Below are 18,516 nucleotides of genomic sequence, written 5' to 3'. Positions count from 1 at the left end.
CCCCCCCCCCCCCATCAACATCTTTTAGTTCGATTCCTATATGTCTGTCTATTCACAGATATTTCTACCCGGGAGAGGCTTTCTTGACTGTAACACAGATAGCAGACTACATTTGAATGAGCATGAATAGTGACACCTTTAAAGAAATGTGAAAGAAAGCCATCAGTCCTTCTTCTTTAAAATGACAGAGCTGTAGTAGCCACTCTTGTAGATATTGAATGTTTATTACCTTTGACGATGCCATTTCCTTTTGGTTGGAGATTGTATGTCAGCAGCATTTTCTGCATAGAGACTATTCTACTTGGATTCAGAGCTTGACCTAATGGTTGCCCAAGTTAGGAAGAGATTCACTCTCTTGATATATTTTTTCCTCTCTGACTCACTGGAAAGAGCCAGCAGAGCTTTTAGAATCAGGTTCAAATCTCAGTTCTGGCATTTTCTAGCCATGTGACCTGTAACCCACTTCAGCTTCACTTTGCTCACCTGTGAGTTCAAGTTATTGGCATCTACTTCGTGGGTTGTAGCGATAAAATGAGACAGTGTATGTCTCATAGGGCCTGCACATAGCAGGAACCTCAAAATTAGTGGTTTCATTTCATTTTAATTACATTTGTTCTTATGTGAAACAATTAGGTGCTTGGTCTAAATCAGTAGGTATCAATATATTTTTGCAGAACTCTTTTTTTTTTCTAACAAATTCTTATAGGATAAAAAAGTGTTTACTATTTCGATCTTCAGGCCCCAAATTTCTCATTGTTTAGGGAATTATGGAAACCCTGAAGTATATACTGAAAAAAGTATTTTTAAAAAGCACATATTAAGTCCACTGTAGTATGTTGGACTTGCAGAGGGAGAGAACATACTTTGGGATACAAAGCATAGTGGTGGGGAAAGGGGGAGGGGGCGGGAGGTGGGGATCTGGGGTACAAACACAATTTGTGGTAAGGTGCATGTTGCCTGTATGGATCTGGCCTTCACATCTTGGGCATGAGGGGTGACAGTCAGCTTTGTATCTCATAAATATTCATAACCAATTAAAAAATAAAAATAAAAAAATAGAAAGCACATATTGAACACTCCTTAGGATGGCTACTAAAAAACAAAAAAGAAAAGAAAATAGCCAGTGTTGGTGAGGAGGATGTGGTGATATGGGAATCCTCGTGGACTGTTGAAGGTAATGTAAAATCACACAGCCGTGGTGAAAAAAGTTTGATGTTTCCTTAGAAAGTTAAATGTAGAGTTAGCATATGATCCAGCAATTCCACTTCTGAGTATACACTCAAGAGAATTGAAAGCAGGGTGCCAGGAGATATCTGCACACCCATGTTCATAGCAGCATTATTCACAATAGCCAAAAGGTGGAAGCAACTCAAGTGTCCATGAGCAGATGAATGGATAAAGAAAATATGCTATATACTCCTACAGACATCGGAATATTACTCAGCCTTAAAAAAGAATGATACGATACATGCTACCACTTGGATAAATTTTAAAGACATTATACTAAGTGAAAGAAGCCAGTCACAAAAAGGCAGATACTGTGATTTCTCCTATAGAGATAGCTAGAGTAGTCGGATTATAGACACAGAAGCTGGAGGAGAGGAAAGGGAAAGTTGTTTAATGGGTATAAAGTTTCCATTTTTCAAGATGAAAAGAGTTCTGGAGATTGGTTGCAGAACAATGTGAATGTACTTAGCACTAGTGAACTGTACACTTAAAAATGGTTAAGATGAGGGCCGGCCCCGTGGCTCACTCGGGAGAGTGCAGCGCTGGTGGCGCCGAGGCCGTGGGTTTGGATCCTGTATAGGGATGGCCAGTGCGCTCACTGGCTGAGCGTGGTGCAGACCACACCGTGCCGAGGGTTGCGATCCCCTTACAGGTCAAAAAAAAAAAAAAAATGGTTAAGATGAAAGCTTTATGTGGGCCTGTTAATGAAAGGACCCGCAGATAATCACACAGGGAAATCTACCACTTTACAGGCCCCCAGCATTCATGTGGACTTTCTAATCAGCTTTTAAAGAATATTATCAGATTCTCCTTTTCATTTAATTTTCAAAATCTATCATTTACTGGTTGTTTTGACAACATAGACATGCATTTAGTTGGAGGGGGAAGTTTTATGTTATTGTGTTTTACCACAGTTAAAAAAAAAATTTTAAGGGCCGGCCTGGTGGCGCACTGGAGAGTGCGCCGCTTGGGAGCGCAGTGGTGCTCCCGCCAAGGGTTCGGATCCCATGTGGAGACCGTTCCCGCTCACTGGCTGAGCGTAGTGCGGACGCAACACCGAGGGTTGCAATCCTGTTGCCAGTCCCTGGTACGGGCACGACACCAAGGGTTGCGATCCCGTTACCAGTCAGTAAAAAAGACAAAAAGGAAAAAAAAAACACTTTTAAAAAAATGTTGAAGCATATATTGAAAAACCGCAGGACATCTCCAAAGATGCAAAGGTAAAAGAGAGTTTGTAATTGAGGAAAAAGGTCCAAGATCAGCTCCTTTGCCAGTCTTCCTGTCCTCTGGCAGCAGCTGGTATTGTGTCTGTTGGCTGAGGGTGTGCATAGAAGTAGGTGTGGAATATTTACTATAAATATGGTCTGCCTACCCCAACTAAATGACTCCAGAAAACCAGAGGAAGACCTGGCAGTGCCTTATCTAAATTGTTGATAGGCCATCCTCTGTTAATCCAAGTGGAAGTCTCTGACAGTATTAACAATAAACAGCCTCATATTATCTTTAAGAGAAAAGAAATAAATCTCTTGAGTTATTTAGAGCAGAAAAGATCTAAACACTCAGTCTGATTCTACAACAACCATCAAATGTGCAAGCATTTGCTGCTGCTGGCTGGGGAGCCCAGCACTGCTGGGTGTCTAATCAAGTGGGATTTAGCTGGTCTCCCTGGGAAGGCAGTGGAGTGGAGGAAGTGTGGATGGCACCGATATCTTCAGTGGCAGTCTCAGCAAGACCATTATGGGCTTAATCTCCTTATCCAGAAAGCACAGGGGGAGAAGTTGGTATAGAATAAGCAAGCAGTTAGCAACACTGGAGAAGAGAAAAAGACTTTATCTAAAAAAGACCTATTACATTTAATTAAAGGGCCGGCCCAGTGGCGCACTGCTACAGTGCGCCGCTTGGGAGCGTGGCGACGCTCCCGCCGAGGGTTCGGATCCCACATACAGACCGGTTCCCGCCCACTGGCTGAGCGAGGTGCGGGCGCAGCACTGAGGGTTGCGATCTCGTTGCCAGTCCTGGTCCGGTAGGGGAGCGACACTGAGGGTTGCGATCCGTTGCCGGACACGAAAAAAGACAAAAAAAGGAAAAAAAAAAAAAAAGATATACATTTAATTAAAGCCCCATGAAGACAGAGGAAATGGACTTTTTCTAACAATGTTGGTCATGTTAATAATGATTGCTACAGTGTAAAGGAAGTTTTCCAGTTTATTTTATGCTCATGTTACAAATAATAGGCCAAGTCCTACTTGTCCGTCAGTCTATGATGGCTGGAGTGTTTTCTTATCAGTATATTCAATTTTGAGGAATTTTCGTGGGTATGTCCTTGAAATCTCAAATCCTTATTATTGTTTGTATATATTTTATGGGCTTCTTAGGGCATTAAAAAAATTAGGCATTCTCATAAAACGAAATGAAGTACAGATACATACTACAGCATGGATGAATGTTGAAAACATTATGCTAAGTGAAAGAAGCCAGACGCGGAAGGTCACATATTGTGATCATATAAATCACATATAATTGGTCGCATTTATATGAAAGGTCCAGAAGAGGCATATCGATAGAGACAGAAGGTGGATTAGTGGTTAAACAGGGGCTTTGGGGATGGCGGAATGGGAAATGACTACTTAATGGTCTGGGATTTCTTTGGGGGATGATGGAAATGTTCTAGCATTAGATACTGGTGGTGGTTTCACATCCTTATGAACATACTAAAAAAAAAATCACTAAATTGTACACTTTAAAATGGTGAATTTTATAGTATGCCAATTATATCACAGTAAGGCCGTTATAAAAATAAACTATTGGAGAACAGTGTCAATAAAAATTTATAGAAATATGTTTTTATACTCTCAAGGAAATTGAAGGGAACAGTAATTGAATTCTACGTTTTTCTATCTTGTATTAAAATCTATATGACTGTTAAATATTATTTATCAAAAATTTATTGATTACCTGGTGATTAACAGATACAACTGCTCCCCTTAGAAGCTAAAAGACTTTTTAAAAGATCGTGTATCTATGGACTGAACGAAGATGGTAGTAACCTTAGCTTAAATGTCTTTCCTGTGCTTTCTCTGTGTACCTATTTGCTAATCATTTTCTGTTGCTATTTGTACTAGGAATAGTGCTAAAGTATTAAAGAATAGAATGAAAAAATGTAAATATCTTAAAATGTGTGTTTTCAGGGCAAATCCTTAACACATAGAAATCTTGATCTTCAAACATCTTGTTTTGCCACTTTGACTTTTTTTTAACCCTAGAAGTAACTTGAGGCAAAAATTTTGATAAGTGGTAAGAATTAGAGAATATATTGGATTCCCTCTCAACTTAACATTTAATTATTTTGGAATTTGTGTTCATTGACAACATGTCAAAGAACCAAACTAAAATAGTCCTATTATTTCATCTTTCGTTATCTAAAAGATTTGACTGATATCATCCACTTACTCTTTCCTTAATGATAACCTCTCCCAGGTATTTTTGAAGAAAAGGAGAGACATGGGAAGACAGGGGGTGGGGAAACCAGTAATCAACAGTCCTTTGTATATTTAAATGAAATGAAATGAGAAGTCTGCCATTTATCACAAGCAAGGTAGGAAATGATCCTGATTTCACTTTGGGGAGTTGCTCTGGCAATTATTTTATGAAATGAACTTGGCTGGGTTTTTCAGAAACAGCTGAGAAGGAAGAAATAGGCAGGTAAGTAATTCCACTATTTCTCAGAATGGATAGGTGTTTTTTCCAGGTTCCTGTTATCGATAGTACCTGTATGTTCCTGTCATGTTTTATCACATATATCATGTTCTATAACACATGTATCTATCATGTTACATCAGCCACAGCTCGACCCAGGCTTCCTATTCCTCTCAACTGCTCCTTAATCCAGCCACAGTCTCTGAAGTCTTCACAGACTGAGCCTGTGCTGAGCAGATGCTTCTCTAACAGCTTTTGCATCCATCATAAGAACTGCTCACTTTAGCACCTTCTTACAGTTCACTGATTACTTCAGGTCTGCATGTCTTTTCTACCCAGACTATTTCATAATACCCTTGTGAGATGTGGTTAGGCTTAGGCTGGAGCCTGGGGTGTCAGAGAAGTGTCAGTGCTCCTCCCTTGGTGTCCTCTGTACGCTCCTGCCTCTCCTTAGCAGTTGATGACCCTTGTCACCCCATGCTAGGCTCATGCTGGGCTCAGGATCTTTCATTCAGGCTGAGCCTTAGACCCAGAGAGGGTGCCTGGCCCAGGGCTGGGTCTTCCTTCACATTCCTGTCCTTTCTACCTTGGCAGCCAAATTCTGTCTTGGATTTATGGTTACAGATTTAATGGCTCTTCATTTAAACTGCCAAACTGCATCCCAGTGAGCAAGTACGAATTTATATTTCACCAGCAGCAGATGAGGGTTCTATTACACAAGGCTTTTTGTGTCTAACATTATCGGGTTCCTGTGATATGTTGGTATTCCACAATTCCATTGCCTGCCTAGACAGTGGAAATGCAGCACCAGGTCTTGGGTGTATAGTAGGGCATGATACATTTTTATGAATGAACTATAAACAAAATATAGTCTATTGAGTGGTCCGGAGGTACCACTTTCATTGTGATTTCTTCCCAGTTGACAGGAGCAGTCCCTATGTGACTCAGGAATGAAAAAACAGCATGCATTTCAGTAGGAAGCTCCATCTGACAGCCACGAGAAGCAATGGTCTTTAGACAGAGGCATTCTGATTCCACCTGAAAATACCACAGACTGAGGGTTTGGAAACCTGAATTCCAACCTCGATTCTATCTCTAATTAGCTATTTCTTAATCTTCAAATTACTGATCAGTTCTATTCTTCATTTTCATTACCAGTCAAATAGGATTAAAGATATTTATCCTATTTCACTGTATTGTTGTGCGGGTAAAATGAAATTACAGAAGTCCGAGCCCTTTACACTTTTGAAGTGCTCTAAAAATACAAAGTATTCCTCTAGGAAGAGTCAGAGAGCTGTAGAAAAACGTGGGAGTTAGAAATTAAAGGTACCCTTTTGACATCTACACATTTACGGTATGAGAGTACCCGAATATGGAAGAGGGCGAAATTAGAGTTCTTCATCCCGCTAAAATTAGCCTGTTTGTGATAAAGGTTAATTAAGTCCTTCTCAATCAGGCGAGAGCACATTTTGAAAGGGGAATAGCATGCAAGCCCTTACTCACGCTGGAGAGTGATGAGGTCTTCATGTCAGATCCCACTCAGGGCTCAGTGAGTTCTTCCGTTGGACTGTTTCCTATACTCCTAACCTGACACTCCACCTGCTGTCTCAAGTCTAGAATTCATTCACTGTGCTGCTTGGGCCATTAGAGTGACACACACTTGCACTCAGAAAACAGACCTTAAAGTCATCATGACGTTTATTTCCTTCTGCCAGCTTTCACTCACACCAGATAGCCCACACCAAAGATCAAATCATGCACCGCACACACATATGGTTTCATTTTCTCTTTTGTAACCCGTCACACACAGTTGAAACTTTCATCCATAAGACTGTAGGTCTAGAGCAGGGGTCACAAACTACTGCCTGCAGGCTACGTCCAGTCCACTCACTGCCTGTTTTTATAAATAAAGTTTTATTGGAATGCAACCACTCCCACTTCTTTACATATTGTTGGTGCTGCTTTTGTGCTACAGTGACAGAGTTGCATGGATGTATCAAAGACTATATGGCCTGCAAAGCAGAAAATATTTGCCATTTGTCCCTTTGCAGAAAAAGTTTGCCTACTCCTGGTCTAGAGCATTGATATTAGTCCTGTTCACTTCTCACAAGCATTACTAAGACAAATTTGTTCTACACAGGTCTCCTTCTTTCACTTGATGAATTAATCACTCATTAATCACTTATCATCTAATAATAATAATAATAATAATAATCACTTAGCATCTAAGAATAATGAGATAGAGTGTGCGATCTTCTTCATTTGTGGGAGAATGTACAATCATTAAAAGCATTTAGCTAGAAATGTTTACAGAAAATACAGGGGAAAAAAGAAATGTGAAACAACACTCCATGAGGATGCAATCCCTCAAGTCCAGGTTGTGAAAAATTCTACACAATGAATTACTCAGTGTCTTCAATAAATAAATGGACACAGAAAAAAGGTGGAGTAGGGAGCTGTGGAGATTAAAAGAAATTTAAGGGACCTTTCAACCTAAGGCAGTATGTGGACCTTCTAATTTGAACAGACCAACTAAGGTAATCAGAGATAATGAGAATTTGAATGTAGATGGGGTGTTAGGTGCTATGAAGGAATTATTTTTACTTAGTTATGATAATGGTATTGCGGTTTTTTTTAAAAAAACATCCGTGTCTGTTATAGATAATTAAATTACAGTATTTATGAGTGAAGTAATATGATGCCTGGGATTTTCTTTCTCCTCTTGTTAAGCTCCTTCAGCAAGAAAAAAACAATAGGGAGTTTAGAAGAAATAATATTGGCAGAAGTTTGATATTTATCAAACCAGGGTGAAGAGCACCTCAAATTCATTATGCTTTTCTCTCAAACTTCGTGCATGTTTGGAATTTTTCATTACAAAGCGTTTTTTTAAATCATGCATTTAAGTGTTTAAAAGTTGAATCCTGGTTCTGCCAGCTGTTTCTACATTTGTAAAATGGGGGTTGTAATTCAGATTGTATATGGCATTATGAGGATTATGAGAATTAAGTGAGATAGTAAAGAGTTTAGCACAGTCTCTGCACATGCAGGAAGTGATTGATACCTGGTAGCTATTACATTGTATCTGTTTCAAACTATAAATTTATAATCCCTGTGAATGTAGTTCATTTATGATATAATTGACCTTTGTGAACAGTACACCTTAAACCCATATTGTTGCTACACAAGAATAAAAAACCGAAATAGGGGATTACTTTCAATATAGTCACACATTTCCTTGACATGTGATACCCAGTCTGAAAACAATCATAGCAGCTAGAGGATGCATGGAGGGAACGCTATGGTAGCCTACTACTGCAATCAAGGAGAACACGACTGGAATTTGAGTCCTAACAATCGGCCGTTCCTTAACAGTAGTTTTTTGTTTTGTCTGTTTCTTTTTTTTTTTTTTTATGTATTTTTTTTATTTTGTCAATATACACTGTATATGATTATTATGGCCCGTCACCGACACCTCCCTCCCTCCTCCCTCTCTCCCCTCCCCCCCAAGAATGTCCTTTGCGTTTGCTTGTTGTAACAACTTCATGGAAGTATAGTTGTTATATCTTCTTCCCCATGGTAGGTCTATCTTCAGCTGTTTGAGGAACCTCCAAACCATTTTCCATAGGGGTTGCACCATTGTGCATTCCCACCAACAGTGTAAGAGAGTTCCTTTTTCTCCGCAGCCACGCCAGCATTTATCTTTCGGTGTCTTTTGGATTTTTGCCATCCTAACTGGGGTGAGATGGTATCTCAGTGTGGTTTTGATTTGCATTTCCTGGATGCTGAGTGATGTTGAGCATTTTTTCATATGACTGTTGGCCATTTGCATATCTTCTTTAGAGAAATGCTTACTTAGTTCTTTTGCCCATTTTTTGATTGGGTTGCTTGTTTTTTTCTTGTAAAGTTGTTTGAGTTCTTTATATATTCTGGATATTAGTCCTTTGTTGGATGTGTATTTTGCAAATATTTTCTCCCACTCTGTTGGTTGTCTTTTAGCTCTGTTAATTGTTTCTTTTGCTGTGCAGAAGCTTTTTAGTTTGATATAGTCCCATTTGTTTATTTTTCCTTTGGTTGCCTGTGCTTTTGGGGTCATATTCATGAAGTCTGTGCCCAGCCCTATTTGCTGAAGGGGTTCTCCTCTGTTTTCTTTAATAAGTTTTATTGTTTCGGGGTGTATATTTAAATCCTTGATCCATTTTGAGTTGATTTTAGTACATGGTGAGAGATGTGGGTCTAGTTTCAATGTCTGTTTCTTAATTATAGTTTTCTCAAATATTTCTAACAAGTGTCTGTAAACACATTTATGCACCATGGGCATGGGAAGTCACGTGACTATACATGGAACTGACAGATTTCCCTGCTTAAATGACATTGTCTCTCCTTGACAGTGTGATTCTCCTACTGAACTCCAGGAAGGCTCTGACTTACATGATACACCTTTAACTCAGTCTGGACTGACTTGATTGGCCACATGCTAGTCAACCACTCATTAGCCAACATGTATCACACTAATGTGCATGATAACACATTAACTTAAAGGCACAGAATTTCTGAGCAAAACATTATCATCTTTTGTTGCCTCAAGCTATTGAAATAAACAAACTTAGACTCTGCCCCACACACGATATCTCTTAAAATTCACCCCCTTTTTGAGTCTCCTTCTAAAGAAAATTACCGTCAAAGAGAAATGTTGGGAAGCATACTGTTCATAATGGATGTTAAAAAGCAGAAGAAGAAAAAAAAAGAATAGAGATATGTTGGGGGAAGTTTAGAAAGCAATGTTTTGGTTAAACTGAGGATACCAAACTGTATTTTTTTTTTCTGTTTATCCACAGAATGACATCACTCCTTTACATGTTGCATCAAAAAGAGGAAATGCAAATATGGTCAAACTGTTGCTTGATCGAGGAGCTAAAATCGATGCCAAAACCAGGGTAAGGGAGCAACTTCTGTACACGCTTATATTTATTTTCAGGAAGTAGGAATACTTTTCCTAATACTTTTGCATGGGTTCAACACTAGCTTTATTTTTGTTTCATTTGTAGTAATCTCCTGGAAAATGACAAATATATTTATTCTTCTTAAAATAAAGTGACCATCCATATTTATAAATCTTTAATACATGTTCAAATCGTGCCTGACTTTAATTATGGAAACAAGGTCTAAGGTTGTAGTTCTCATTGAGTAAATTTTCAAGCTGAGCTATTTGGTCAGTCTGATACTAAAACTGACAGTTATTGTATTTTTTAAAACAAATCTGTCTACCCTGTGCATTGCTGGTAGACATGTAAAATGGTGTGGCTGCTATGGAAAACAGTGTGGAGGTTCCTCAAAAAATTAAAAATAGAACTACCATATGATCCAGAAATCTCACTCGTGAGTATATGTCCCAACGAAATGAAAGCAAGATCTCAAAATATTTGCACACCCAGGTTCATAGCAGCATTATTCACAATAGCCAAGATGTGGAAGCAACCCAAGTGTCCCTTGACAGATGAATGAATTAAAAAAATGTGGTATATACATACAATGTAAAATTATCCACACTTAAAAATGAAGGAAATCTTGTCACATGCTACAACGTGGATGAACCTTGAGGACATCATGCTGAGTGGAATAAGGCAGCCACAAAAGGACAAAAGCCACGTGATTCTACTTCTATGAGATATCTAGGGTAGTCAGAATCATGGAAACAGAAAGAAGAATGGTGGTTGCCAGGCACTGGGAGGAGGGGAAAATAGGAGTTGTTGTTCAGTGGGTACGGACTTTGAGCTGTACAAGACGAAAAATTTCTAGAGGTCTGTTATACAACAATGTGAATATAGTTAACACTACAGAGTACACACTTAAAAATAGTTATGAAGGCAAATTTTTATATTATTATATATAATTGTATTATATATATATATGTATTTTACCACAATTAAATTTTTGCTAAAAGATTTAAAAATTACAAAACCCCACAAATCTGTCTAGCTAGGTGTTTGCAACACGTTGCTTATTCAGTGGGATGCATTGTGGTGGGAGAGAGAACTGAGACTTAGAAACTGATTTGAATCCAGATTCTGAGCTTAGCTAATTGACTTAGATAGAATCTTTCACCTTTCTGCTTGTGATTTTCTCTGAAAATAAAGAAAATGAATGGCCACCTTGAAGGGTTACAGCAATGATCAAAATAATGTTTGTAAACTGTGCATACATAAAGTAGGCCAGATGTAAATCCCAGCCATTACTAGTATATCTCAGAGCCCCAATTAGCATTAAAATTCTAGCCAAGACATTTTCTTTTTTAACGTATCGTATGTTCGCTGTGAGGTCTGAGCAAGAGCCAGTCTAATAAAAAGGTGGGCTCACCATAACCATCGCCTGTCTAAGGTATGAAATTGTTTTCCTGTCTTGTAATTGTGACTCCTGCAGTCCTCTGCTTCCCACTTCCAAAAATCCTGATCTCCATGTTTCTAAAAGTGGCCTGGTAACCTCAACTTGATTTCTGTAGTGCTTTGATTTACTACTTCATTTGTCGTTCATTGCATTTATTAACTCAGCCAATAAGAGATTACTGAGTGTTTACTATCGGCCAGACACAGCAGGTGAAAGAGCAAGACATGACAACACTTCCTCTGCCCTCATAAAGCTGAGGGCCAGGCTGTCTTCTGTGCTCTGACCCCAGTACAGCCCAGCCATGGGTAATCAGCAGGAGACCCAGGCCTCTTTTCCCTGATGACTACTGAACCTGAAAACCATGTATGTACCTTAAAAGAAACAAGTTCTCCAGAGAGAAAGCGTGAAGGAAAATGAAGGTTGACCCTTAAAGGACTGTCCAGCTGGGGAGGTAAATTGAATAGAAGTTTTATTGAACAGACTTCACATAGTTCCAGTAAGAAGCAATTATCAGTACAGTATGTAAAGAATGCCAGAACTGTTGCTTTAAACAGCAAGGGGCTTATGCCACTTGACTGTCACGTGGAGGGGAAGGGTCATTTGTAAATAGGAAGAACCTTTTGAAGGGAAATAAAAGATCCAGGAGCTACGCAGAAAAGGGAAGCTTAAGAGATGGCTGGAAATCCAGCTGGGGTTTTAGTGGGCATGTGGATTGGAAATTACTTATGTTTCCCTCTCTTGACACAGTCATCAGTCACCAGAACAGCAAAAGTACTTGTCGGTCTTGTTGCGTCATTTATTAAACATGTACAGTATTTGGTACATTGGGAAGAGAAAAGGGCAGCATATCAGGTCACAGGGGAGGGCCACTAGAAAAACATAAAAATTCTTCTGAATAAAAGTATGGGAGAGATGAAATAATGTACATAGGCAAAATTCATTATGCAGCTTGGTTTCTATGCCACTTTGTCTCCCTGCTCTGAAAAGCTGTCCTATTTTCAACAGAGATGTAGCGTCCTTTTCACCTCCCATTCAGTTTCACTTGGATTTACTTTTCTCCTGTGTTATGTGAATGATATGTGGATGTGAAGGAAAGACTTGAAGAGCCAGAGACAGAAAAGCCTGTTGTTCTTTCGTCATTGTCCTGCTGGAGTGGGTTGGGGGAAGGGTGTCAGTTGTGCACAGACTGAATTCCTGGAAGACTAAATGGAAGACTGTGTAGCACATACCCAAAATATGTGAACTATTTTGTGTTCTCATCAAAGCTTCCCTTCTCTCTCGCTGAAATGACGAAGTGGCGATTGGGTGTATGGGTGAAAGGGAGGGAACAAACTAAAATGTCAGAAAGCCATGGGGACAAGCCTAAAAACAGAAAGTAGAACTTTTCATAAATACAAGCTTTAACTACCCGGCCCAGTAACTACTGAGGAAACAGATACTGTTATCTAAGCTTCCGCCTCCTACCAAGTCCTTACTACTGTTGAGGCCACCTTGTTGTATTCAACAGATCTCACCTGTATACACACCAATCCCCCGAGCTTAGAGACAGGAAAACATCTCTGGACTTAACCTCAGAGGCCAGCACTGTAAAGGACCTCTTTCCTGCTGTGCTATTCCCTGCATGGGCTGCTGACCTAATAAAGGACTCAGTTTTAAAGACAACTCTTAGAGCCCTTACATTCAAGGAGGTAAATTTGAATTGTGGTCAGAGTAATTTAGGTAGGATCTCAGCAAGATCTCACCAGCTGGAAAAGCAGAATGAGAGTGGGTTTTATTTTACCCTACTGCCTGATCTCTAGTCTTAAATGTGACTAGCAAGTGATGAAATTGTGACCTGAGGAAAGTTCACCCTCCTGAGACTCGGTTTCCTGCCGAGTACAGATAGGAAGTTGTTCCTGATGATCTTGTAAGCCTCTCAGCTGGAAGGACATTGCATATTGTAACTTTTAGAATAATTAGTTACTGTAAAAGTCAGGATGATTTTATATATATATATATATATATATATTTTTTTTTTTTTTTTCCAAAAGATGACCGGTAAGGGGATCTTAACCCTTGACTTGGTGTTGTCAGCACCACGCACACCCAGTGAGCTAACCGGCCATCCCTATATGGGATCCAAACCCATGGCCTTGGTGTTATCAGCACCACACTCTCCAGAGTAAGCCACGGGCTGGCCCCAAGTCAGGATGATTATACATGAGTCTTCCTAGGGTCTAATGAACCACAGAGCCTGCATCATTCTATTTAGCTCATTTCAAGAAAGCTTTTCCTATTTCCCCAGCCCCATAATCTTTGATAACTTATGTTCCTCTTGATAGCCAGGTGTAAGTAATGTAGAGAATCTCTGTAATAGTGGTGGGAAATGTGCAGAGATATAAACCCTTATCAAGGCAGATTTTTCAGTCTGTTCTATCTGCAGCATTCTAATTTAAAAATGATTTATGAAAAAAAATGATTTATGAAGTTTATTTTTTCAATAAGATCTCAGTAGCTTTCTTTTTAGACTAAAATGCTTTGCTAAAAATAGGCTGTTATTTCCTTGCTCTCTTCAAAGCTAGCATGGGTGTTTGGTACCTGTTGAAGGAAGATACTTTGCAATGGGTGGTTTATTGTCATTTTCAGTTTCCTTTGCATCAGTTCACAACCAATCAGAGACTCAGTACAGACCCTACATAAGAACCGTTTTAGGTTTGAGTTTTCTAGCTCTTTTCACTGATTCCTCTCCATCTAATAATAAAGGCAGCTGTGCTTGTCTTTAGGGATTCGAAAAAGATGCAAAGTTCCAGGTAGAGTCGGTGATGGTAATATTCTCATTCCCAGAAAGCTGCTCTAACCTTGCCCCTCCCAATTTCCAACCTTCCTCGCAAGGTGACACTGTCTCTGTCCTCATATAATCCCATTACTACAACACTGCATGCAAAGCTACACCCTGACACTAAGACACTCATATTCATCTGTAGCATTTAGCATACTTAGTACACTTCGTGACACATAGTTGATGCTTATAAGAATTTGCTGAATATATTGAAATAAAATACATTGCTTAATGTTACATTTGGCAAAAGACCTTATTTTACTTGATTTTTTACTGGTCCTACAAAAACGTAATTTTTCTCTCTGAAGTTAATGGCATCCAATTCGTTTATAAGAATAAGGAAGCTTTTGTACACAGGTAGATGAAGAGTTTTCAGAGTACCCCCAATCTGTCAGTTGCTAAATTCTTACTGTTCTAGGAAGGTGTCAGGGGACACTCAGATGTCCTGTAATTTTAGTCTGTGCTTTCCCAGAAATGCAATTGCCTCTATTTCTCAGGTTAAATACTAAGGAAATAGACATACTAATATTGTCTTTTGCTTTTCATTATAATTCCAGGAGTCTGTTGCCTTGTTAACAATAAATTATTGAAGAAAATATTAAATATTTCAAAGTAATAAAAGTCCGTCTCAAAGACAAAATTCTAAAGGAATACTTTCTCCTTAGAGTTCTGAGATAGACATGTTGACAAGAGCATTTGGAACAGTGCAAATGGCTGTGGGTTTCTACATTAATCAAGACTAACTTGAAAATATTTCATAAGTGGGAACTGAAAAAGTTGCTTCAGAATTCTGCCCAAGGGAAACTTGTTCATGATGTTAGTGCTTTAAAAATCAGGGGAACATGCAATTTCATTTTTCTCCTATAATGTTACTATGGCAACTTAGCATCCCTCTCTCTTCCTCTCCTGTCCAATTGTGTATGTTGTCTTTCTTGAGGCAGCCTCCCACGATCCCCAACAATTGCTGTTGTCATGCATTTTTCAACTGGCAGTAGATGCTGTTGTATGTAGTTGAAGAACTGCTTTTTGGTCCAGGATCCATTCCAAGTGACACTGTACATTAATTGTGAATTTCCAGGGGTTGGGAGCAAGTAAGAATCCTTATTTTGTACTGAAGAAAAGCATTGCTCTAATTTATTTTTATTTATTTATTTTTTTGTCTTTTTTCGTGTTCGGCAACGGATCGCAACCCTCAGTGTCGCGCCCGTACCGGACCGGGACCGGCAACGGGATCGCACCCCTCGGCGTTGCGCCCGCACCTCGCTCAGCCAGTGAGCAGGAACCGGTCTGTATGTGGGATCCGAACCCTCAGCGGGAGCGTCGCCGCGCTCCCAAGCAGTGCACTGTAGCAGTGCACCACCGGGCCGGCCCACTCTAATTTAAAGAAAGGAGCACAATAGTTCACTGTTTTATTGCAAAGCATGATTTCCACACTAACTCTTATTGAGCTTACAGTATACTGATCTAGAAAAGGGAAAAATCTTATTCAGAGCAAATTTGACAGCTAAGAGACTAAGCCACATTTTAAAATCTAATCCCAATGTACAAGTCACTAATTATATTGACAATTTTATTTTTCTACGAAGGTATTTTAATAGCGCTTCTGAAGTAGACCAAATGAGTCTGCTCTTAAACAAAAAGGATAGGGCCGGCCCGGTGGCGCACTGGATAGTGCGCCACTTGGGAAGCACGGCGGCGCTCCCGTCCGAGGGTTCGGATCCCACATACAGACCGGTTCCCGCTCACTGGCTGAGTGAGGCACGGGAGCAACACCGAGGGTTGCAATCCCGTTGCCGGTCCCCAGTCCGGTACGGGGGCAACACTGAGGGTTGCGATCCATTGCCGGACACGGAAAAAAGACAAAAAAAAAAAAAAAAAAAAGGATAACAAGGAAAGGAATTTTCAGTCAACTAATTAGAAAACGTTTTCGAAAGACTAGCCTAAAAACCCATTCATTCACTCAGTCCAATCATTCATTACTTAGTAATTTTTATCAAGTAGCATTCATGGACGTGGTACTGAGTTACCTCCTCCACAAGATTCAATTATCTCTTAAACTGTTTACCTTGTCCTCAGAGATAGACGAGTATTAAAGAAAAAATTATTAACGACACTTAAGAAAAGTAAGGCAGACATTCTTCAAAGGGGGTACTACAATGGAATTTTGTGGTAGAGGAAAGAGATCCAGCTCAGTGCTGAATATAACAGGGAAATGTGAGAATTTATAGCCAAGAAGCAAGGTCAGTAGAATTGAAAATTACTAAGAAGAAACATCAGGGGTAAGGGGGATTTTGGCTAAACTGACTTGACAGGACTGTTGCTACAGGTAAACCAGGGGGATAAGATATGGAGGGTAAGGAATAAGGAATATGATCAGATATGAAGAGTGGAGCATTCACCCAGCAAGATTCCTGCTAAAACTGGAGTAAGCAGAGACACAAAGCAGCCCAAAACTCAGGGCCTGGTTGAGAAGAGTTCAGAGTTCACAGGAGCATGACCAGAGTTAGGCCAAAGGGGAGTGTTGCTGTCACTGGCTGAAATGACAAGGCATGCCCACAAATAACTAAAACACCAGGTAAAAAGTTATAGGTTCCCCAAAAGAGGTACAGAAAATGAGAGGGGAGACCTGAAGGTAGAGAGGTTACATTTAATTTGGGGAGAGGCTTCAAAGAAATGCTGTAGTATGGGACAGTAAGGATTTGGATCTTGGAGAAAGTGGGAAGGGACCTCTCAGGAACATGAGGAAGTGTGGGGAAGGCAGAGAAACAGGAAAATGAGAGGCTCTTCCCAGGAGCTGCAGAGAGTTCGTTAATTGGAGTGGAAATGAAGGGAACGGGGAAAGGCCAGGTCGAACCAAGTGTAGCAGGGACTGATTTTAGAAGAGTTTGAAGGCTAACCTGAAGGATGTAGACGTGACAGAGGAGCAAGTGGCAGTTACTGAAGATCTTTTTGAACAGAGGGGTATCAGAATCAGAACTGTGCATCAGAAAAGTGAAGGATGAGCCATACCAGCTTCAAAGCCAAAGAAATTAATTCAAAATTAATATTTTTTTTAACCAAAAAATAGCAATGAAGTAAAGTCAATGCCTACTTATTTTCCTCCTTAAAAAAAAAAGAAAAACTGAATTAAGTGTGAATCGCTAAATGGCAGATACTTTGCAGTCTCACTGTGGATCAGCTGGTCTTGCCTCTGTCTTCATGACTGTAAAAACTGTGAAGCTAATTAAAGATCTTCCATTAAGTCTAGGCACTAGTTTCCCACTGACCTGTAAATGTCCCAGCAGCTGGACCCACTGTCTGGGCAGCAGGCAGTCATGACATCTTGTACAGCTTCCTGATGACGCATCTCTCCTGCCAGGATTTTGGCTATTCAATGAGCTACACACCTTTGAAAAGTGCCAGAGCAAATCTGCAGAAGATCCAAAGGAGACAGACACTTGAAATCAATGTTAAAAATACTGCAAGGGAAACTACAGTGGAGTGAGTGCAAAGAGTTAAGGTAGCTCTTTGCAGTTCAGCTGGCACAATGAGTCCTACCTTGGGAAACGAGCTGACTTTCACGGAAGCAAGGTTATTAAAGGAACGAGGGCTAGAATTTTCATGGCTATTCCACTGATGGAAAATGTCACCTTTCCCTACTGAGTCTCTAGATTCTACATGTTTTTAATAAACTCCAGAGATCAGAGGTAGCAGCTTCAGAATGTAGCTAAAGGAAGGCTAAGAGCTGCTGAAAGGGCTTGCCCAGCGGCTTTGTCTTAATAGCCAACCCCTCCCAAGACGGCCCTTGATTGTCCAGCATAGTCAGCACCAGTAGCTCTAGTCTGGCTCTGAGTTTAGCCTGCACAGCCTGGGATGAGTGCTTTCACTCCTTTGACCCTCGGGGTCTTTATTTATAAAATGAAAATTACATCTTTCTTGCAGGGGTAATTGTGAGGATAAAATCATATGATGTCCCGGATTTGCTTCAAAATGATACAAGAAAGGGGGAAAGGTCAGGATATAGATAAATCATGATTAACCACGGGACAATCATTGTCGAAGCTGAGTTAGGTACCTAGAGGTTCATTACACTATTTGGTCTACTTTTGTCTAAAATATGTTTGAAATTTTCCATAATTGAAACTCTCTTAAAAAGATGAAGTCAACAGATAGTGTGTCTGTAAGAAGGAACAGTATACTTTAAAGGATTAAGGAGTTTTTGGTTGAGATGGATTTTACTCAGAGAGCCAAACACTTGGCATTCAGCATGCAACATTTTTTTTTTCCTTTTTGTCTTTTTTTCGTGACTGGCAACGGATCGCAACCCTCAATGTCGCGCCCATACCGGACCGGGACCGGCAACGGGATCGCAACCCTCGGTGTTGCGCCCGCACCTCGCTCAGCCAGTGAGCGGG

General features: G+C 40.0%; 1 protein-coding gene across 1 annotated transcript in view; it reads left to right on the top strand.

The window, feature by feature from the left end:
* Positions 1-18,516, top strand: part of LOC103585618 (ankyrin-3-like) — a 164,008-nt gene that overhangs the window by 130,281 nt on the left and 15,211 nt on the right. Inside the window, exon 6 of the mRNA XM_008566632.1 lies at positions 9,759-9,857. Within this exon, the coding sequence (XP_008564854.1) occupies positions 9,759-9,857 (99 nt within the window). The remainder of the gene's footprint in view (positions 1-9,758; positions 9,858-18,516) is intronic.

Source organism: Galeopterus variegatus, unplaced genomic scaffold (genome assembly GCF_000696425.1).
Source record: "Galeopterus variegatus unplaced genomic scaffold, G_variegatus-3.0.2 Scaffold257, whole genome shotgun sequence".
In the NCBI taxonomy this organism is placed as follows: Eukaryota; Metazoa; Chordata; class Mammalia; order Dermoptera; family Cynocephalidae; genus Galeopterus; species Galeopterus variegatus.
This window is presented reverse-complemented; position numbering and strand designations above follow the sequence as displayed.